The sequence below is a fragment of the Lithobates pipiens genome, unplaced genomic scaffold, assembly GCF_037356315.1.
Source record: "Lithobates pipiens isolate NorthernLeopardFrog02 unplaced genomic scaffold, aLitPip1_a1.2 Scaffold_19, whole genome shotgun sequence".
Classification (NCBI taxonomy): Eukaryota; Metazoa; Chordata; class Amphibia; order Anura; family Ranidae; genus Lithobates; species Lithobates pipiens.
The window spans coordinates 235,323,862-235,347,154 of record NW_027507764.1 but is presented as its reverse complement, the minus strand read 5'-3'; the positions used below and the strand labels follow the sequence as shown (position 1 = coordinate 235,347,154).

At 43.1% G+C, this 23,293-nt stretch overlaps 1 protein-coding gene and 1 long non-coding RNA gene across 2 annotated transcripts in view; one reads left to right on the top strand and one right to left on the bottom strand.

The window, feature by feature from the left end:
• ADCY1 (adenylate cyclase 1) overlaps positions 1–23,293 on the bottom strand; it is a 550,492-nt gene that overhangs the window by 154,265 nt on the left and 372,934 nt on the right. The window contains exon 8 of the mRNA XM_077491793.1: positions 1,535–1,690. Within this exon, the coding sequence (XP_077347919.1) occupies positions 1,535–1,690 (156 nt within the window). The remainder of the gene's footprint in view (positions 1–1,534; positions 1,691–23,293) is intronic.
• Positions 1–23,293, top strand: part of LOC143996630 (uncharacterized) — a 61,834-nt gene that overhangs the window by 5,065 nt on the left and 33,476 nt on the right. The window lies entirely within an intron of this gene.

Sequence of the window (23,293 nt, the reverse complement as noted above, 5' to 3'; positions counted from 1 at the left end):
ATGTTAAAAAGGCTCTGTGCCATATAACATACCCTTGAGAACACAAAAGTGGGGGCTACACTGACAATTGTTAGGCTGTTTGCCTAGAGCATCTGTGCCCTTATTTTAACTCTCTTCTTTCCACTATGAATAAACGAACCCACATTAGCTTGGAGGATACATTTGCATTTGTTCCTATAATTCAGATTCCCTATCTTGTAAAATATTGAAACTAGATAGTAAGTTATTACCAAAGAGCTACAAAAACAGTAAGGGCAGATGTATCATACAAAAATGCAGTTTGACAAGTTATTTGTGATACTGTAACGCCACCTAGAGCATCATAGAAAAATGGCAAACTTGTATTGAAATACTTAGCATTTGTCTCTAGCAGTAGTTACTAAAATATTTATAAAGCACAACAGGAAAAAATACAGAAGACTTAATTGTAGAAAAAGACCAACACTATCATTATGCCTAGAGGAAGACTAAATCTTTTTCCTGCATGTGTTAGCTCTAAGTCTTAGTCACTGAATGAAATAGGGACTAAGTTGACTATAGCTGACAATTATTTAATTTTTTTTAAAGAATTGCACTTGAACTATTATTATATGTTCAACTGCTAGGTCAGGTTAACTAACACAGACTGTGTGTATTTTGTATTGCTAGTCATTGATTTTCTTTATTTTATATTTTATTGTAACAAGAAATTCATGTCTAGTAAAGTTATTTCAATGCCATCGGCCTGTTTTCTTGAAATCACAGCAAACTCTTAAGTTAAAATAATGCCAAGAATTGCATATTATTTTGTTTAAAAAAACAATGTATAAAACAGGTGGCATTGGTCATTTGACTTACACAGTGGTTGCGGAACACATGGTGCTCAAACAGATTACTTTCCCTGAATGTAATTGATTTGGTAAATTCAGCATTGGCACATTATTCTATCAGAAAAAAAATCATGAAAAAGGTATTGATAATTTGATTACACAGCCATTGTGGAGCACAAGATGTCCAAAAGAAAGCTTTCCTTGAATCTCCTAATTGATTCAATTCAGGTTTTGCTCACACTTATCTCTCTTACTAAGAGATTCTAACAAAATTCGTGCCTGCATGTTCACCTCTGCATCTAGCCAGTTTTTTTAGAGTTGATATGATAACTGTGTTGTGGAAGATTATAACAGCCCTGTGATGAGTACACGGGAATTACAAACACTGTGCTATGCAATGCTATGTGATAGGAGTTTGGTGTGTGGGTGTTTGTGTATGCGTGCACGTGTGCATGTATATACAATATATATATATATATATATATATATATATATATACACGTAGAAATACTTTTATATAAGAATGTTTGCATATAGAAACGGCTGCCATATATGTAAAGACTTGTATTTATATAGTTATGGTTTTGCACATTGAGTCTACAGATATTTCATGCAATTGGGGTGTGCTCTCATATACTATTACTGAAAGGAAACCAGCAATCTTATTCTATTCACCTCATATGTACATACATTTATATGGAAATACAAATAGTAAAGTTAATTACCTTATCATCATCCTCACAAGTCATTACATTTGAAAATGGAATTTCTGCTTTAAACATTTTACGACAATGCATGAGTTGAACTAAAAGATAGCAGACAGTCTTGAATTTCATCCTTTTGGCAGGCTTTATGTCAGACAGAATCAGCCCTGGAAATATCTAGTAAAATAAGACAGAAAAAAAATATAATAAATATACAATTTAATCAGAACTGTGCAATTAGGTACAATTAAGTAAAAGGGCACATTTTACTGCTTAGATTAGTTTTTGCTATTATTTTTTGTGAATTTGTCGTTTAAAAATGTTAATGATTAATTTGTGGAACTGAACATAAAAGCAAAACAAGTTCAATACATGTTACAATTATTATAACAGTTCAGCTTAAATTTAACGTCAGACCTAAAATGATACATTAAGCGGATAGACAAGCACTTTTAAAAATGAAAATATCTCAATGGCTGGTTCAACTTTCCTTTCTTTGGCTTTTCATAAAACAGAATAAGTATAGGCGAAAGAAACTGAACACAAATTTTCCCACAAGTTATAAGGCATATATGTCAGGGGAAATGCAAAAATATATATGTCCAACAGATATGGAAGAAAAGTCCACAGACCATAAGGAAGGTGTAGGATCCACCACTCAGGGCCGCCGTCATATGGGAACAGAATTTTTTTTCCAAATGTGAGTTGCCTAAATTATGTGCCATTAAACTTGTTATACTTCTACACCCAGAGGCGCCTTTCTCTTTGTCGGTTTTCATAAAACAGGCCAGGCCAAACGTTACCTCAGATTTTGTAACATCTACAGAGTTATCTTATGGTTTGGCAAATTATGGTAATGCACATCATCATATTTTAATGGTTATATATTAGATTGGTCGCAGTGAAGAAGAGCAGTCAGATTTGACCCCTTGTAAGCCAAGGAAGATGGTGACACCTACAGCAGTGTTGGGTAACACTATCTTTGCTGGGGTGAATGTTGGGACTGCTACTATATTGAAAATAACTGGTTATGAGACTGTTAATTGTGATATGGGTGTGACCCCATTGGCAGGCTCACTCTTGAGAGAGATGTATAGTTACATAGTAGGTGAAGTTGAAAAAAGACACAAGTCCATCAAGTCCCACCTATGTGTGTGATTATATGTGAGTATTACCTTGTATATTCCTGTATGGTGCTTATCTAATAGTTTTTGAAATTACTGATGCCCCCTGCTGAGACCCCACCACCTGTGGAAGGGAATTCCACATCGTTGCCGTTCTTACATTAAAGAACCTGCTACGTAGTTTAAGGTTAAACCTCTTTTCTTCTAATTTTAATCAGTGGCCACATGTCTTGTTAAACTCCCTTCAGCAAAAAAGTTTTATCCGTATTGTGGGGTCACCAGGATGGTATTTGTAAATTTAAATCATATCCCTCTCAATCGTCTCTTCTCCAGAAATGATAAGTTCAGTGCTCACAACCTTTCTTCATAGCCAATGTCCTCCAGACCCATTATTAGCTTTGTTGCCCTTCTTTGTCCAGAACTGGACAGCATACATTCTGCAGAGAAGTCATTGCCCTGCTTAGGTTAGTATCGTACGCAAATACAGAGATTGAGCTGTTTACCCCATATCCTCCAGGTCATTTATGAACAAATTAAATAGGACTGGTCCCAGCACAGAAACCTGTGGGACCCCATAACCCACCCCTGACCATTCCGTGTATTCCACATTTATCACCACCCTCTGAACTCACCCTTGTAGCCAGTTTTCAATTCATGTACTCACCCTATGTTCCATGCAAACGGACCTTATTTTGTATAGTTAATGTTTATGGGGAACTGTATCAAATGCTTTTGCAAAATGATCCTTAACCACCTCAGTACAGTGCAGTTACACCCCCTTCCTGACCAGACCAATTTTCAGCTTTCAGCGCTCTCACACTTTGAATGACAATTACTCAGTCATCCAACACAGTATCCATATGAAACTTGCGTCCTTTTTTCCACACAAATAGAGCTTTCTTTTAGTGGTATTTAATCACTAGTGGGTTTTTTATTTTTTGTGCTATAAATAAAATAAAACGTAAATTTTGTGAAAAAAATGCCTTTTTCTTCGTTTCTGTCATAAATTTTTGCTAATTAGTAATTTTTCTTCATAAATTTTGGCCAAAATTTATACTGCTACATATCTTTGGTAAAAATAACCCACATTAGTATATATTATTTGGTCTTTGTGAAAGTTATAGAGTCTACAATCTATGGTGCCAATCACTGAAAATTCATCACTTCTGATCAGGCCTTCAGTACATCAGGTGTATCTCATTTCTTGAGACTCTAACTAGTCAGGAAAGTACAAATACCCCCCAAATGACCCCTTTTTACAAAGTAGACATCCCAAGGTATTAAGTAAGTAGCATGGTGAGTTTTTTTAAGTTGTCATTTTTTCCCACAATTCTTTGCAAAATGAAGATTTTTTATTTTTTTTTATTTTTTTTTACTAAATTGTCATATTATCAGGTTATTTCTCTCACACAGCATATGTATACAACAAATTACCCCCCAAAATACATTCTGCTACTCTTCCCGAGTACGGCAATACCACATGTGTGAGACTTTTACACAACCTGGCCACATACAGAGCACCAACATTGATGTAGTACCTTCAGACGTTCTACGAGCAAAAATGACGCATCTCATTTCTCAACCACCTATTACACTTTTGAAGGCCCTGGAGTACCAGGACAATGGAATTTCCCATAAAATCACCCCATTTTGGAAAGCTAACACCCCAACGTATAATCTGTGAGGCATAATGAGTCTTTTGAATGGTTAATTTTTTTCCAGACGTTTTTGGAATATGTGGAAAAAAATTAAAACGCATTTTTTTTTACACAAAATTGTCAATTTATAAGATATTTCTAACACATAGCATGTATATAGCAAAAATTACACCCCAAAATACATTCTGCTACTCCTCCCGAGTATGGCAATACCACATGTGTAGGACTTTTACACAGCCTGGCCACATAGATGGGCCAAACATTGAAGTAGTACGTTCAGGCGTTCTAGGAGCATAAATGACACATCTTATTTCATTCCTACCCATCACACTTTTGAAGGTCCTGGACCACCAGGACAGTGAAATTACCCACAAAATGACCCCATTTTGGAAAGTAAACACCCCAACGTATATTCTATGAGACATGGGCTGCAAATAGGTACTCGGGTACTCTGATGGGCTGGAGATAGGTACTCGGGTACTCAGGTGGACTGTGACAGGTACTCGGGTACTCAGATGGACTGGAACAGGTACTCGGGTACTCTGATTGCCTGGTGACAGGTACTCGGGTACTCTGATGGCCTGGTGACAGGTACTCGAGTACTCTGATGGCCTGGTGACAGGTACTCGAGTACTCTGATGGCCTGGTGACAGGTACTCGGGTACTCTGATGGCCTGGTGACAGGTACTCGGGTACTCTGATGGCCTGGTGACAGGTACTCGGGTACTCTGATGGCCTGGTGACAAGTACTCAGGTACTCTGATGGCCTGGTGACAGGTACTCTGATGGTTTGGTGACTGGTATTTGGGTACTCTGAAGGGCGGTGACAGGTACTCAGATGAACTGTGACAGGTACTCGGGTACTCAGATGGGCTGTGACAGGTACTCGGTACTCTAATGGACTGTGACAGGTACTCGGTACTCTAATGGACTGTGACAGGTACTCGGTACTCTAATGGACTGTGACAGGTACTCGGTACTCTAATGGACTGTGACAGGTACTCGGTACTCTAATGGACTGTGACAGGTACTCGGGTACCCTGATGGGCCGTGACAGGTACTCGGGTACCCTGATGGGCCGTGACAGGTACTCGGGTACCCTGATGTGCCGTGACAGGTACTCGGGTACTCTGATGTGCCGTGACAAGTACTCGGGTACTCTGATGTGCCGTGACAGGTACTCGGGTACTCTGATGTGCCGTGACAGGTACTCGGGTACTCTGATTGGCCGTGACAGGTACTCGGGTACTCTGATGGGCCGGGACAGGTACTCGGGTACTCTGATGGGCCGGGACAGGTACTCGGGTACTCAGATGGGCCGGGACAGGTACTCGGGTACTCTGATGGGCCGGGACAGGTACTCGGGTACTCTGATGGGCCGGGACAGGTACTCGGGTACTCAGATGGGCCGGGACAGGTACTCGGGTACTCTGATGGGCCGGGACAGGTACTCGGGTACTCTGATGGGCCGGGACAGGTACTCGGGTACTCTGATGGGCTGGGACAGGTACTCGGGTACTCTGATGGGCTGGGACAGGTACTCGGGTACTCAGATGTGCCGGGACAGGTACTCGGGTACTCTGATGGGCTGGGACAGGTACTCGGGTACTCTGATGGGCTGGGACAGGTACTCGGGTACTCTGATGGGCTGGGACAGGTACTCGGGTACTCTGATGGGCTGGGACAGGTACTCGGGTACTCTGATGGGCTGGGACAGGTACTCGGGTACTCTGATGGGCTGGGACAGGTACTCAAATACTCTGATGGGCTGTGACAGGTACTCTGATGGACTGTGATTGACAGGTACTATGAGGGGTGGTGACAGGTCCTCTTTATTGGGGGGGGGGGGCAATCAGTATGTTTGGTGTACACTGTATGCGGTAACGAGATGTTACCGCAATCTCCTCCTCACACACGATCGGTGTGTGAGGAGGAGAACCCGGTAACATCCCGTTACCGCGGTTTGTTTACATTTTAGTGATCGGCTGTGAAAGGATCACAGCCGATCACGTGGGTAAACAGCCAGCCAATGGCTGTTTACCAGTGTCGGTGACGAGCAGTGTTCCCGGGGAACACGCCGCCACCGACGTGCACGCGCAGCGCGCTCGCGATCGCGCGCATGCGCCGTGCACGTAGGGGGTGTGACCATCTGTGATCGGCCGTGACTTCATCACGGCCGATCACGTGGTAAACAGCCATAACGAATGGCTGTTCACCCCCTTCGGTGGCGAGCGGTGTCTCCGTGACACGCCGCCACCGAAGAAACAGGGATGTGCGCGCACGATCGCGCGCATCCCTGTTTAAACGGGAGGCCGTCATATGACGGCCTCCCGCCGCAATAGCTGCGCCGCCTGGCCGTCATTTGACGGCCGGCGGTCAGGAACTGGTTAACGAATTCATGCTGATTATTGCTAATGATACCATTTTCATTACTAAAATCTTGTATATAGTCCCTTACATCCTCTCCAAGAGCTTGCATACTATTGATGTTAGGCTAACTGGTCTGTAATTCCCAGGGATGTATTTTGGGCACTTTTTTAAATATTGGTGCTACATTGGCTTTTCTCCAATCCACTGGTACCATTCCAGTCAGTACAACCCAGGCTCCACCTGGTTTTCACCAGACCTCTACCAATGAGCCACTTTAACGTATACCATGTTCTCCCTCCTCAATAGCGGTCTGGAGGCATCAAACTCCCATACACATTTTAGCTCATTAAAAGCAACAGTAACAGCCTCATGGTGTAGTATTAAATATTCAGCATTTATTAAAAAAGGGTATAATCTCACATGGTAATATTAGAGATATGTATATGGAAAAATCCACAACAAGATGGCTGCGGTCCTCAGCACAATGACATTACACTTTACGTAACTACGCCCTATGCGTTTGATCATATGGTGACATTGTCAGGGGCTAGTGAACATCATTATGCTTTAAATAGCCTCCTTCTGAAAGGGTGGCTCCCTGCTCTGCCATATGCACTTCAAAGACCAAAACAAACATAACTTGCTGGAGCCGGAAGTGGCCACAAACCATATGCGTTCCAAAGATAGGATGTGCAAATCAAAAAGAAAAACTTCCAGTTTGCCTGCAAATGTGCCACAGTCCCACATTATCAGAGCTAATCAAAACCGGAAAACACCCTAGTTAAAAACATTCTAAAAATAGGAAGCAATATAACTAATAAAAAGTATAAAATAGTTCATTATAATCTCAAATCCATAATATAAATACCAATAAATAAAAGCCCCACAAGTTAAATATCACCATCTCAAGGGCAATAAATATAATACAAGATTCGATTATTTAAAACTGTAGAATTGATAACATTTTATATAATGTACAATAATCTCTAATGGGTTTAAAACAATATGGAAATTTACAGAATAATATTTTCAGAAACGAGGTTACACAGACACCATTAAAATGATTAAAATAATAATAATCAGGGATATAAATTAACCATTGTTACTAAAACAAATCACATCCCATTTTAATATTTAAACTAAATGAGGTGAATGTTTTTAGGTGTATATCCACTGAGTTTCTAACATAGAAATATCACATCTCACATGGCTACCTCGCCAATTAGGTGTGAAATTATCAATGGCCATAAAAATGGTGCCTTCAGGGTTTTTCCTTTAGTGGGTTGCAGGGTTGGGGTTGTGGTTTAGAAACACTATGATCTGGAAAACCATGTCAAATATTGACTACATGCTTATTTAAATGTGTTTGCAGCATGTGCACAGTGCAGCCCAAATATTGCAGGCTGCACGGGGATTGCAATAAGAAGACTAAATTTTTTAAAGAAACATGAGGTACTGAAAGAGCCAATATCATATGTTTTTAAATTACTCTTAGCCCTTGTACACACGGTCGGAGATTCTGACAACCAAATCCGTGGGATTTTGTCCTTCGGATTTTGTCCGACGGATCTTGTCCGGAACTGTTGCATACACACGGTCAGACAAAGTTGTCGGAAAATCCGATCTTTCAGAACGTGATGACGTAATTTCGTTACGATAGGACTACATTCAGGCTAGTAGCCAATAGCTCAATAGCTTTGATGTAGGAATTTGATCTGAGCGTGCGTGGCACTTTGTCCGATTGGAATTCTCTACACATGATCGGAGTATGTCCGATCAGAGCATTTTGTCGGAAAATATTTCCGGCAAGTTGGAAAATTTGGTCAGTCCGATGCAGACCACACACAGTTGGAATATCCGACAAAATGCTCCGATCGGACACATTCCGTCGGAATCTCCGATCGTGTGTACAAGGGCTTAGACTGATTGCTCATAAATTTCCTCCCATTCAAATGACAAATTCAACATTTAGACATGGGAAAAACCTTTAATTTTTTGAAAGAACATGGGCCATCTAGGAGGACCTATAACATAAAGGGTGTTCTGCAGCCTCAAAAGGGGGAACCCTCAAAACTGATGGGTCAGGTAACAAAGTGCTCAAGATTTTGTCTTCTTTTTTTAGATCATCCCAATGTTTGAAAACGTTTTTTGATGACATGATGTTGAATAGAAAAAGTAGTCAAAAATGAACACCCAAAAGGATCATGATTAACAGTATTGGCAGGCTTGCATATTAACATCTCGCTCCTATCAACTCTAAAACTGTTTAAACCAGTCTAGTTAAATTGTACACCCTTTTTCCACAAAACATGATTTAGGAACCTGTTCCAAATAATCTTCTTGACGGGTGCAATTATATAGCCTTATAAACTGGCTTTTACAATATCTCACAAAACTGTCAAATGAAAATAAATAATAAAATATTTACAAAAAAACGTGAGGGGTGTACTCACTTTTGTGAGACACTGTGTGTATTGATCTTAACCATGTTAGATGATGGCAACTGTCTAGACTAATAAACCCGTTATAGTCAGTCTCCTTAAAAAAAAAGGTAGGAACAATAACCATTCCTTATCATAATCCTTGAATCTTGAAAGTGTACCTCTTGGTTACTGGCTTCATGTTGTAGGACAATTCCTCTATTATTATCATTCAGATCTTGAATGAAGCTATTAGGCGATTCTAGATCACCATTGCACAGGAGGAGGACATCATCAATACCCTCTCCAGAGGATAAGCTCAGATCTGCGCTCTTTATAGATGACGTCCTCCTTCCATTTGGCCATGAATAAATTGCCCATGCTAGGTGCACATTTTGTGCCCATTGTGACGCCTCAGGTTAGGAGATAATAAAATCTTCCAAACCAAAAGTTGTTGTGTCTCATTGCAAAATCCAGCAATTGAAGCCAAATACCCTCTAAATAGTAATCTTACCATAGAAAAAAAATCAACTGCTTCAACTGCTTTGTTGATGGGATATAATGGTGTAAAGCAGGGAAATGCAATTAGCTGACCTCCAGCTGTTGCAAAACTACAATTCCCATCATGCCTCTGCCTCTGGGTCTCATGCTTGTGGCTGTCAGAGTCTTGCTATGCCTCATGGGACTTGTAGCTTTGCAACAGCTGGATGTCCGCTAATTGCATATCCCTGGTGTAAAGGGTGTAAAGGGATGCCACATCAGCTCTGGCTAAGATGTATACTTCCGTCATTCATCTTAATATGATGAGAACCTGAGTTGTACCCTTTAAATATGATGGAGTTTAAATTACAAATGGTTGAAGCAACTCATTTATATATCTTCCCACACTAGAGGTAACAGTGTCAATGGCACTAATTATTGGTTGACCTGGGGGATTAATAGAATCCTTATGTACTTTAGGCAAATACACCTGTCTTCTTTTTAGATTTGATAACCCCCCCCAGGCGCCTATTTTATTGCAATACTTCCTTTTACACTTTCTTTCTTCTACCCTTCTTGAGAAAAACAAGTGGGCCTGTAATCTTTTCTATAATTATGGGGAAAATGATTTCTCCCAGATTCCCACGGATCCGCTCTATGGGGTTGGAAGGGTGTGTTCATTGGATGGCATATGATATAATGTTTATTCCCTTCTAATAGTTCCTCCTCTCTTGCAAGGGGTGCGTACCTAATATAAATAGGTAATTAATTTCTGTAGAGGGCAGTGAAATGCCTTTGGTGATTTAAGTTTTTAACATATTCTTGGACATATCCCCTCTTATGCCGCGTACACACGACCAAACTTTTCGAGGGACTAAGTCTGACAGACTTTCGACGGAGTTCTGACAGAGTTCTGACGGACTTTCCGAATGAACGGACTTGGCCACACACAATCACACCAAAGTCCGACGGATTCGAACGTGATGACGTATGACTGGACTAGAATAAGGAAGTTCATAGCCAGTAGCCAATAGCTGCCCTAGCTTCGTTTTTAGTCCGTCAGACTAGCACACACACGAGCGGATTTCTCAGTAGGAACTGGGTCCGGCAGAGTTCTGTCGGAAAAATTTGAAACATGTTCCATTTCTAAAGTCTGTCAGACTTTTGCAAAACAAAAGTCCGCTGCAGCCCACACACGATCGAATAGTCTGCCGGAATCATTCTGTCAGACTTTTGATGTTGAAAAGTCTGGTCGTGTGTACGGGGCATAAATGGATTCCAAAGGTTATGTGGGTAATAAAGGGCCACCAGTTCACAGTGTCCAAAAATGTGGTACCATAGTAATATGGCTAAAGGTGACAGCTGTAGTGTGTCTGATGATAAGCCACTCTGTCCTTCTGTACCTCCTTGGGCAGATGGAGTGGTTCTGCATATAACCTCTGGTGGGAGCAAAGAGAAAAAAACTGGGAAAGTTGGCAACACACCTATTAGATATACTAAACAGGGCTTCTGTAAGTAACCATGGGGTGGACACCACTTCAGCTGTGCCAGAAGGGGGAGGGGGGCTGCAGAGTAGCCTGTAGTTAAATGCATGTGGGCTGCTGCAGAGGTTAATTCTCTCGAAACAGATGGACCAAGTGGGAGCGAGTGCACAGCAGGGGTTTTGCCTATGACTCATAAAGGACCTGAAGCAGCTCATTGACCCAGAGGCTTATGGTGAATCTTGAAACTGGCAGCGCTCTGGGAGAACATCAGGTTATTGTATGGGGTATTTACAGCAGGGTGGAGGCCCCTTTTAGAAACACAACATCTATGACATCAGTAAATTTGTCTCTCCATATCCCCGATAACAAGGACTTCAGAAAGGTCTTAGATGTGGATTCAGGGGTCCCTTTTTAAGCGTGACATACTGGGAGAAATATTCAACTCTGAAGTGTGCAGCCAGTATATACAGTTGTTTGTTTACATACCCCTGGCAGAATTTATGATTTCTTGGCCATTTTTCAGAGAATATGAATGATAAACACAACATATTTTCTTTCACTCATGGTTAGTGTTTGGCTGAAGCCATGTTTTATCAATCAACTGTGTTTACTCTTTTTAAATCATAATGACAACAGAAACTACCCAAATGACCCTGATCAAAAGATTACATACCCCAGTTCTTAATACCGTGTATTAACCCTTTAACATTAATGACAGCTTAAAGCCTTTTGTGGTATTATTGGATGGGGCTCTTTATCTTCTCAGATGGCAAAGCTGCCCATTCCTCTTGGCAAAAAGCCTCCAGTTCCTGTATATTCTTGAGCTGTCTTGCATGAACAGCACATTTGAGATCTACCCAGAGTGGCTCAATGATATTGAGGTTGGGAGACTCCACTCCAGAATCTTCACTTTATTCTGCTGTAGCTAATGACAGGTCAACTTGGTCTTGTGTTTTCGATCATTGTCATGTTGGAATGTTCAAGTACGTCCCATGTGCAGATTACTGGCTGATGAATGCAAATGTTCCTCCAGTATTTTTTGATAACATATTGCATTCATCTTGTTATCAATTTTTACCAAATTTCCTGTGCCTTTGTAGCTCACACATCCCCAAAACATCAGTGATCCACATCCACGCCTTTCATCATAGGCCTTGTTGACTCCTCTCCAAATGTAGCATTTATGGTTGTGGCCAAAAAGCTAAATTTTGGTCTCATCACTCCAAATGACTTTGTGGCAGAAGGTTTGAGGCTTGTCTCTGTGCTGTTTGGCGTATTGTAAGCTGGATACTTTGCGGCATTTGCATAGTAATGGCTTTCTTCTGGCGACTTGACCATACAGCCTATCTTTCTTCAAGTGCCTCCTTATTGTGCATCTTGTAACAGCCACACCACATGTTTTCAGAGAGTCCTGTATTTCACCTGAAGTTATTTGTGTTTTTTTTGCATCCCAAACAATTTTCCTGGCAGTTGAGGCTGAAATTTTTGTTGGTCTACCTGACCTTGGTTTGGTTTCAACAGAACCCCTCATTTTCCACTTCTTGATTAGAGTTGGAATACTGACGATTGGCATTCTCAATTCCTTGGATATCTTTTTATATCCCTTTCCTGTTTTATACAGTGCAACTACCTTTTCCTGCAGATCCTTTGACAATTCTTTTGCTTTCCCCATGACTCAGAATCCAGAAATGTCAGTGCAGCACTGGATGAAAGATGCAAGGGTCTGTCAGGAGTCCAGAAACACATTGACATCTTATACACACACACTAATTACAAGCAAACAGATCACAGGTGAGGATGGTTACCTTTAATCACTTAAGGCCCAAGCCTCTTTCTGAGATTTGGTGTTTACAAGTTAAAAACTGTTTTTTTTGTTGCAAAAAAATGACTTAGAACCCCCAAACATTTTATATATATATTTTTTCTAACACCTTAGAGAATAAAATGGTGGTTGTTGCAATACTTTCTGTCACACTGCATTTGCACAGCGGTCTTACAAGCGCCCTTTTTTTTTGGAAAAAATACACTTTTTTGAATTAAAAAATAAGACAATAGTAAAGTTTGCCCAACTTTTTTTATATCGTGAAAGATAATGTTACACCAAGTAAATTGATATCCAACATGTCACGCTTCAAAATTGCGCCCGCACGTGGAATGGTGACACATTTTTACCCATACAAATCTCCCTAGGGGACGTTTAAAAAAAATTCTACAGGTTGCATGTTTTGAGGTCTAGTGCTAGAATTATTGCTCTCACTCTAACGATCGTGGCGATACCTCACATGTGTGGTTTGAACACCGTTTTCATATGCGGGCGCTACTCACGTATGCATTCACTTCTGCACGCAAGCTCGGTGGGATTGGGCACGTTTAAAGAACGTTTTTTTCTTATTTAGTTTACCTTTTATTTTTACATTGTTCTTTTTAAATAAAAAAAGTGTCACTTTTATTCCTATTACAAGGGATGTAAAGAAACAAAAAGCATGACAGGACCTCTTAAATATGAGACCTGGGGTCAAAAAGACCTCAGATCTCATATTTACACTAAAATGCAATAATTTTTTTTTATTAAATGTCATTTGAAAAAAAAATTCCCCTTTAAGAGCTATGGGCGGAAGTGACGCTTTGACATTGCTTCCACCCTGCACTGATATGGAGATGGGTGGGGTCCATCTTCCCCTCACTTGTCTCCATGCCTAACAGGGAGAAAAACCTGATCGCCCCTGCTGCTACTGATGGCTCCGGTAAGTGGCGGAGGGCACCGCAGTGTGGCGGGCCCTCTCCCGCCACCGATAAAAGTTATTTTGTGGAGAATTCGCTGCAGAGACCACTTTTATCTGAAAGCGGACCTCTCGCTGAAGAAGAGGATACTGGGGTTATGGCCCCTAGCTGCTGTCATAACAACGATATTCCTCTTCAAAATAGCAGCGTAAAATGACTGCGAGCGGTCCGCAAGTGGTTAATAGTCATTCAAACCCATTTTTGACAACTTGTGTGCATGTTATCAGGCCAAAATCACCAGGGTATGTAAACTTTTGATCAGGGTCATTTGGGTCGTTTTTGTTGTCATCATGATTTAAAAAGAGTAAACACAGTTGATTGATAATAAATGGCTTCAGCCAATCACTAACCAGGAGTGAAATAAATGGTTTTGTGTTATCATGCATATTCTCTGAAAAATGGCCAAGAAATCAAATTCTGCCAGGGTATGTGAACTTATGAGTACAACCGTACCTTGCTGTTTCCTCCTCAGTTGGACAAGCTGGCACTGTGGACTACTGCTACTTGCAGCAGGGTTATACAAGCTGACACTGTGGAATAACTGCTACTTGCAGCAGGGGTATACAGGCTGTACTGGACAAAGATGGCCGATATGGGTATTATTATTATTATTATTATTATAATACAGGTTTTATATAGGGTCGACAATTTACGCAGCGCTTTACAACATTAGGATAGACATTACAATACAATACAATTCAAGACAGGGGGAATCAGAGGGCCCTGCTCGTTAGAGCTTACAATCTAGGAGGGAGGGTCAAGTTATACAAAAGGGTAATAGCTGTGGGGGATGAGCTAATGGAGAAAATAGTGCAGTTGTTAGATGGATGCAGGATAGGCTTCTCAGGGATCTCCTAAAAGTGGATAACTTTGGAGACATTCTGACAGATTGGTGTAGGGAGTTCCAGAGGATGGGCGAGGCTCAAGAGAAGTCCTGGAGGCGGATATGGGAGGAGGTGATGAGGGAGCTAGAGAGCAGAAGGTCTTGGGAGGAACGAAGTGGGCAATTCGGTTGGTATTTTGAGACTAGGCTAGTGATGTAGCTGGGGGCAGAGTTGTGGATGGCTTTGTAAGTAAGTGTTAGTATTTTGAATTTAATTCGTTGGGCAAGTGGCAGCCAATGGAGGCATTGGCAGAGAGGGGTAGCAGACACTGTGCGGTTTGTAAGGTGTATGAGTCTAGCAGCAGCATTCATGATGGACTGAAGGGGGGATAATCTATTTAAAGGTGAGCCAATGAGGAGGGAGTTGCAGTAGTCAAGGCGAGAGATAACTAGGGAGTGAATCACAAGCTTTGTGGTTTCATTGGTTAGAAAGGGGCGTAGTTTAGAGATGTTTCAGAGGTTGAGGCGGCAAGTTTTGGAAAGTGATTGGATGTGGGGCTGAAAGGAGAGTTCAGAGTCCAGGATAACACCTAGCACCCTGACTTGTAGGGATGGGTGGATGGTTGTGCCATTACTCTTGACAGATAAGTCAGGCGAAGAGACGCGTGGGGGAGGAAATATTATAAGTTCGGACAGTGATTTATTGTAGATGGAAGTGGCTTGGTTGGGGCAGGATAGGGGAGAGATTTTGTCATAGAGGTGGTCAGCAGCAGAATAGAGGAGAGAAGAGTTGAAGTTGCAAAAGTTTCTACAAGTGATGGTTAGGCGATTGGAGGGAAAGGTGTTGGAAGACAGGGAGAGAGAGAAACTAATTAGGTGATGGTCGGAAAGAGGAAAAGGATTATTTGAGAAGTTGCATGGAGTGCAAAGGTAGGAGAATACAAAGTCAAGGGTGTTTCCATCAGAATGAGTAGAAGCATGTACCCATTGCTTCAGGTCAAATGAAGAGGTTAGACTAAGAAGTTTAGAAGTAGCAGGAGTGTTTGTATTAGCAGGAATGTTGAAATCACAGAGAAGGATTGTGGGAATTTCTAAAGACAGAAAGTAGGGTAGCCAGGCAGAGAACTCATCAAGGAAAGTCGATAATGGTCCAGGGGGCCAGTAGATCACAGCAATTCTTAGGGAAGTAGGAGAGAATAGACGTATACAGTGAGCTTCAAATGGTGAGAGGGAAAGAGTGGGAGGGGAGTGAATAACCTGGAAGGTGCATTGGGGGGATAGGAGGAGTCCCACTCCACCTCCCTTGCATCCAGTAGGCCTAGGGGAGTGAGTCCAGTGAAAGCCACCCTGGGAGAGGGAAGCAAGAGAAGGGGTATCAGATTTGTGGAACCAGGTTTCTGTGAGAGCAAGTAGATTAAAGGAATTAGTGACAAAGAGGTCATGAACAGCGGTGAATTTGTTGCAGACAGAGCAAGCGTTCCAGAGGGCACAGGAGAGGGGAAGCTGGTGTTGGGAAGAAGAGGAACCGAGACTAAATTGCGCAGATTGCGACTACTGCCAGAGGGTGTAGGGTGATGGGTGTGTTGGGTACAGCTAAATAAGGGAGGCCCAGGGCTAGGGGAAAAATCTTCAGCGGTTAGGAGAAGTAGAAAAGTAAGGGAGGTAATATGAGAGTACGATTTGTATGAGAGGACATGCTTCAGTACCCTGGGGGGTTTGTTAGAAAGTGGGCTTAGAGTTAGAAAGAGGTGATGAGTGCAGTAGTAAGGAGAGGGGAGAAGTGATGGCGATATGTACAGATTGTGGGGTGGAGCAGGGGGGGGGGTGAAGAAAAGGGAGTTTGAGGAGTGAGGCTGCAATTGTGAAAAGGAGGAGGGGTAAAGAGTGCATGTTTCAGAGAGGAAGCTGAGATAATTTGGAAATTAGGTCACCTGCAGTCTGCTGTGGATTGCTTTGTGCAAATCGCTGAAGTGCAAGAGCAGAAGTGCCACTTATTTAAAGAATGTATTCTGTCATACAATGTTTGAAAATTTTGAAAATTGCCTCACAGTGCGTTGCCAAGTTTCTTCCTAGTAGTGTTGTGTATGGGTGGCACTGTGAAGGACAGGTCAGAGTTATTGGTTAAAGTATTAAATGACTTGGGAGTATTTAAAGAGATTGGGGTCATCAATCTTAAAATAAGTTTCATTGAAAAATGTCAGTTGCTTGTGGAGTGTTAGGCAACAGGCAACATGATTGTCCGATGGGGAATAACCCTCTTGTCTGTGTGTGGTCCCTCCTCAGACACTGTCCTAACAAACACTGGGAAAAGAGGTGCTGGTGACATTGACAATAATAAGGTGTGTAGCCCATTACTGTTTATGATAAACAGAATAATGTGTTGCTAATCTCAGATGCTTTTGTTGCCAAGGGTAACTGGGAAGGGGTTGCTAACCCTAAAAGACAGATTTCAGTGGCTGAGGTTGGTACCAGAAATAAAAGGGGTGGTCTATTTACAGATACAGGAGAAGGAGGCCTGTCTCAGATTCACTACAGTAGTTTTGGGGTCAGAAAAAAGAGAATATGTCAAGAAAGTGAAAGTATGCCCAGATCCCCAAGGCCAAAACTAGGTTGGTAGAAAGACCAGTAGGGCCCCGTTAAGATTGCAGAAATGCTCATGGAAGCACACCATAAAAAGACCAAACTAAACCAAAACTAAACCCCCAAAACTAAAACCCATTGATCAGAGTTCCCCTTTAAAGGTAAATGGTGGGAGGCAGCAAGGTACTGAATTAGGTGGTTGCTGGCACAGAGATGGCAAAGTAAGAGGATTCTGTGTTCTGCCATCTGGTGCGAAACAAGTGGGTGTGTGTGTGTGTGTGTGTGTGTGTGTGTGTGGGGGGGGGGGGGGCGTAATGACAATGCAAGACTTTGCCACAGTAAAAACATAGGAAAAAACGATACAGGGTTCTCAAGGATACAATTTAAGGGCCCCCAGAATGTCACTTCGGGGTGGAGAAAGGTGGTTTTTCATCTTTCTCTGGGTTATGTAATTCCTGGCTCATGGTCTTGAGCTTTGAGGTACTTTGGGTGGGAAGAAGACTTCAACTCAACATCCAGGTCTTGCTGAAGACCAGCAGAGTATGTGGTTAGGTGTTCACAGCCATTATGAGTTAGGATCTAACAATGGTTAGGGGCTATGCACAAAAGACAGAAGGTCTCTGCGTAGGAGTCAGAAGGACTATAATCTTCACCAGAGGTCAATGATGCTGCTTGGGGGCAGCCAGAGCATGTATGTCTGTACAAAGCAGGTGCAGTCAGTGACAGAGCAGCAGAGAGCTGCAAGAGAGTGATTCTAAGGAGCTGTGTTAGATGGTCTGGATGACCAAGACAAAAGACCTGCCTGGACAACTGATTTCTGTGTTAAACGTTCCATTCTTTTTAATAAAAGTGGGTCAGCAAGTGCTGAAGCAACATTTCTAAGGTGGACTGAACTTACTGGGATAAACTTGAAAATATGGGTTAGGGTGCTGCTTTCCCACATAAAAACAACATACAACTTTAAGTACCATAGTAGTATAGAAGTCTCGGGGTGCTGTAGTCCAAAAGCAGGCTCACTTCTGCATAGAAACCAATGAGCTTCCAAGTTCTATTACCAAAGCTTAACTGAAAAAGCTGGGGTTAGAAGCTCATTGGTTGTACTATTTCGTCACCATGTTGACATTTGGCTCTAAAAGCAGCCCGTGGCTGTTCGAAACGTTTGCCCAGTCCCTTTCCTGGATCCTGTGGCATCACGCACATTGTCAGAAAGTGATTCACTATCTCAATGACTTCCTGCTCATCGAAAAACCCAGTGAGTCCCCAGTAGATTTGGACTAGCTTAAGAGGGGTATTCAATAATCTTAATGTGCCCATAGCAGAAAAGAAAGTGGAAGGCTCAGCACAGTCCATCACTTTCTTGGGTGTCACGCTCAACACACGCTCCATGTAGGCCCGCCTGCCTCCTGACAAATTGACCCGCATCAGGATGGTCGTTCACACCTTTACCCTTACTCGAGGGTGCACCAAGAGACAGCTACAATCTTGCTTGGCATGCTTAACTTCACCATGAGGATCATCCCTTAGGGGCGTTAATTCATCTCACGCCTCTTGGTTTTCTTCTCGCAGGTGCAAGATCCAACAGAATTCTTAAGCTAGACACCGCATCAATGTTCATTCCTTCAGCATCCTCTTCTTCACCTCAGGTAGTCACGGATGCCACAGCCTCTACAGGCTTTGCGGCAATTTTTGGCCATCATTGGTTTGCAGGGCCATGGCCACCATAAATCTTCCTGATTCCCGGGTTCAGTAGGTCCTCCTCATTATTCAAACTCTACCCCATTGTGGCAGAAGCTCAAGTCTGGGGCAGCACCTGGGCAGGGAAAACAGTGACGTTTGTCAGGCGACAGCCAATATCATAAATAAAGGCAGCTCCAAATTCCTTGCCATCATGTCCTTCCTGCGCATGCTGGTGCAACTATCCCTGCAGCACCAATTCAATGTGCACTGCTTCTATATCCTGGGCAAGTACAATATCTCGGCCGACGCACTATCCCGCTTTAACTTTGCATCATTCTTTTCACAGGAACCTGGAACATACCCGGCCACATCTCTTATGCCACCTTGGTCACAGCTAACGTTGGATTAAAGCAACACCTACACGGTGCAACCCGCCTTATTAATCAGTCATTATGTCGCAACACCCTGAAGGCCTATCGTACTGCCTGGAATTCCTATGACAGGTTCCTAGCCTCAAACAGTGGGGTAGTATCAGGAGATCTCAAGCCCATCTTGGTTTTCATATCATATTGCCACACAAAGCTGGCGTTGTCAGACAATACCATCAGACTCTACTTAGCTGGCATCCAGCATTTCATCTCCTTACAGGACCCTACCAAACCAACTATGTTCGCTGCCCACGCAGTCAAAACCATCCTACGCGGTATCCATAGGCAACAGCCCCAAACCAGTAGCAAGCGCCTACCCATCACTAGTGCCATCTTCAGAGACATGTCTACCATCCTGTCATGGTCCCCCTTTGGGTTACTGCCTAGCATGGTCATTCAAGCAGCCATCTACCTGTCCTTCTATGGCTTCTTACGTCCGAGCGAGTTCACCATCACCGGCCCCGGCTGTCAGGTACTGCGCAGATGCCATCTGAAACGCCATCAGAATCGCTTCATCCTGCACCTCGTAGTGTCCAAAACGCAACAATCTGGTCCCGGGGTAGATATCAAACTTTTCCTGACTCAGTGGCCATTCTAGATCAGTTGTTAGCTCATCTGTCCGAACTGTCGGAGTCTAGCCCGTTGCTACCTTTCCCTACTAACCCTCTAAGTGGTAGCCAGTTCACCAGACACATTAGGATCCTCTTGCTTAACTTAGGCCTTGATCCCGGCCGATATTCTGGACATTCCTTCCGGATCGGAGCAGCGACAGCAGCATCACAAAACGGGGTAATGGACCACGTCATCAAGAAGATGGGCAGGTGGAAATCCGCTTTCTTTGCACGATACATCCACAATCCGCAAGCAGAAATGTTACAAGCCTTACGCAAACTTGCCCAGTCCTCAAATAATTACCTCTGTAACCAAGTGTTTTGCTCCCTCCTCCTGGCATACTGTCCAGTAGACCAGGGCACGAGTCTACTTTATGTTGTTAGTCTTGTGACGTGTTTATGTGGTTCACATCTCTCCCAGTCATAGGGCTCCTACCATAAATAGGAAGGCCAGTATGGTGGCCTGAAATTATGTGAGGAGCCTGGGGGCTATTTAGGTAGACCACCCACAGTGTTCTTTGTCGGTTCCAGTATGCGGAACCCAACCACCCATTCACCTTCTAAGGGCACTTCTCTAAAGGACAGTTTCTCTTCAAACCATCCACTCACTTATCTTGGGTATTCCCTCTTCTCTGGGCATACTGTCCAGCAGACCAAGGCACACTTCAGGTCTACTTTATTTTGTTAGTCTTGTGACGTGTTTATGTGGTTCTGACCATAATTAAACATAATAAGACTAGAAGTACATTTATTATATATATTTTACTGTACTTTCAATGTGTATTTATTTATTTTTTACAAACTACAATTGGGCTTAAGTATAATGTTTTATCCTACTAATCTAAGGCCGCGTACACACGCGCGGACTGTTCGCCCAACCTTGTCCGCTGAACAGTGTTTGGGCGGACAGTCCGCTCGTGTGTGGGGCTTCAGCGGACAGTTTCAGCGGACAGTTGGCCGAACAAGGTCTTACGGAAATTCCGAAAAACTGTCCGCTGAAACAAGGTTTCAGCGGACTGTTCGCTCGTGTGTAGGCTTGTTCGGCCAACTAAGTCTCGCGCATGCTCAGAAAGGATTTCCACGTCGGAAGGTTGCATTGCAGTGTATAGGACGTCGTATTTTTCGTCCCGTCGTACGTGCCGTTCACGTCATCGCGCACGGTTTCAGCAAACTGTTCGTCCGTCGTGTGTGGCCATGTCCGTCCATGCTAAGTTTGAGCGGACTGTTCGCTCAAACTGTTGGACGGACAAAGTTGGGCCAACAGTCCGCGCGTGTGTACGCGGCCTCAGTATACCAGTAAATACTGTCTGCAACATCTTCACACATCCTATCCACAATTACTCCTCTCGATAAATAAACAGTGGTAGTTATGTAGTTATACGTGAACAGTTCTGGCCAGAATGTAAAAACTGTGAATGTGTCACTCAGTGTAATCTTGTCTTGTTTTTGCAAGCAGGAACAATCTCTGTAGGTAGACACAATGAATCCCGCAGAACTAGATCTCCCCCAGAGTTCCCATCTGCTCCTTTTACATTCTAAAGATCTCAGAGTCGGTGCAACCTTTTTAAGGAGGGGGCAGACGCATGCTGCTGGCATAGTCTGGTTGATTTTAGAAAGTCTTCTCTTTTAAAGCATACTGTGTAACGTTAACAAATTGTGCAGAAATGCATAATGTAAGTGGAAAAAATTTCAAAGAAAAACATTAAATGTTTAATAAAGACATAAGGTAAAAACTGTGTTCATGTAAGCATTTGTGGCAGTGGTGGAACTACCAGGGTCGCAGCAGTTGCATTTTGCCCAGGCCTTGCCATTCAGCCACTGTAAGGTGGTAAGGTGGCCCCAGCGGGGTTGCTAATTGCTGGTCTCTAATTGGAGAGCGTGTTTCTCTCATACAGCTCAGAGTCGTCATTGACAGTTCTCCCTTTCTCCTTTCTCGCATGGGATGAGAGAGGAGGCAGCTGATCTGCTCCTTCTCCAACACTTCCCCCATCTTTCTCCTGTGTGTGCTTTGCAGGAAACGTGAGCTTGTTAGCTTTTAGTTTCACACTTGACTTCTCGCACGCACGGGGGGGGGGGGGGGGGGCTGTTAGATACGGAGCAGATCAGCTGTCTCTTCTCTCATCCCATGCGAGAGAGGAGAGAGGGAGAACTATCAAAGATGTCTCTGAGCTGTATGAGATAGACATGCTCTCAGGGACTTGCTGGGGAGGCAGGTGGCATTGATCGATGAGCACTGATAGGAGGCACTAATGGGCACTGATAGGTTGGATTGATGGGCACTGATAGGTGGCATTGATGGGCACTGATAGGCAGCATGGATGGGCACTGCAAGGCAGCATGGATGGGCACTGATAGGCATTAATAGGCAGCAGGGATGGGCACTGATAGGTGACACTGATGAACACTGATGGGCACTGATAGGCAGCATTGATGGGCACTGATAGGCGGAATTAATGGCCACTGATAGGCGGCACTGAAATGCAGGACTGATAGCTGGCATTGACAAGCACTGATCAGTGGCACTGATGGACACTGATAGGCGGCATTGATGAGCACTGATAGGCGACACTAATGGACGTTGATAGGCGGCATTGATGAGCACTGATAGGTGCCACTAATGGGCACTGATAGGCAGCATTGATGAGCACTGAAAAGTGGCACTGATGGACACTGATAGGCGGCATTGATGAACTTTGATAGGTGGCACTGATAGGCAGAACTGATGGGCACTGATAGACGACATTGATGAGCACTGATAGGTGGCACCGATAGGCAGAATTGATGGGCACTGATAGGTGGAATTAATGGGTACTGATAGGCGGCACTGAAATGCAGCACTAATAGGTGACATTGATGAGCACTGATCGGTGGCACTAATGGACACTGATAGGCAGCATTGATGAGCTATGACATCAAACCCATAGGTTCCAAAGGCCCAGCCATTGTTGGCACGCCTCTGCTTTGCAGCAGCAGCTCACTGGTACATAAGAGAGGGCGCTACATGATCAGGTGACTGGCACAGATTAAAAATAGATACATACAGGCACCTTTTTATACAGGGTATACAGGATAGATAGGGGGAGGGGGCAGTACACATTCTTAAGAATAATTAAACATATGCTTTTCTTTAACTTTAACATGTAATCTAAACATTAATCACAGAGAACTGAAATATGTATGGAGTATCTCAGACTGTCCAACCTTGGTCCTTATGACCAAGACAGGTGATCTTACCTCTAGACCTTTCTGTCTTACTGTCCATGCCGACCATTTCATTTGTAAGGGGGGACGGGGGGCGGTGGTTGTTTGTCTTGTCCTCCATATTTCCCTTCTTATTGGAAGCA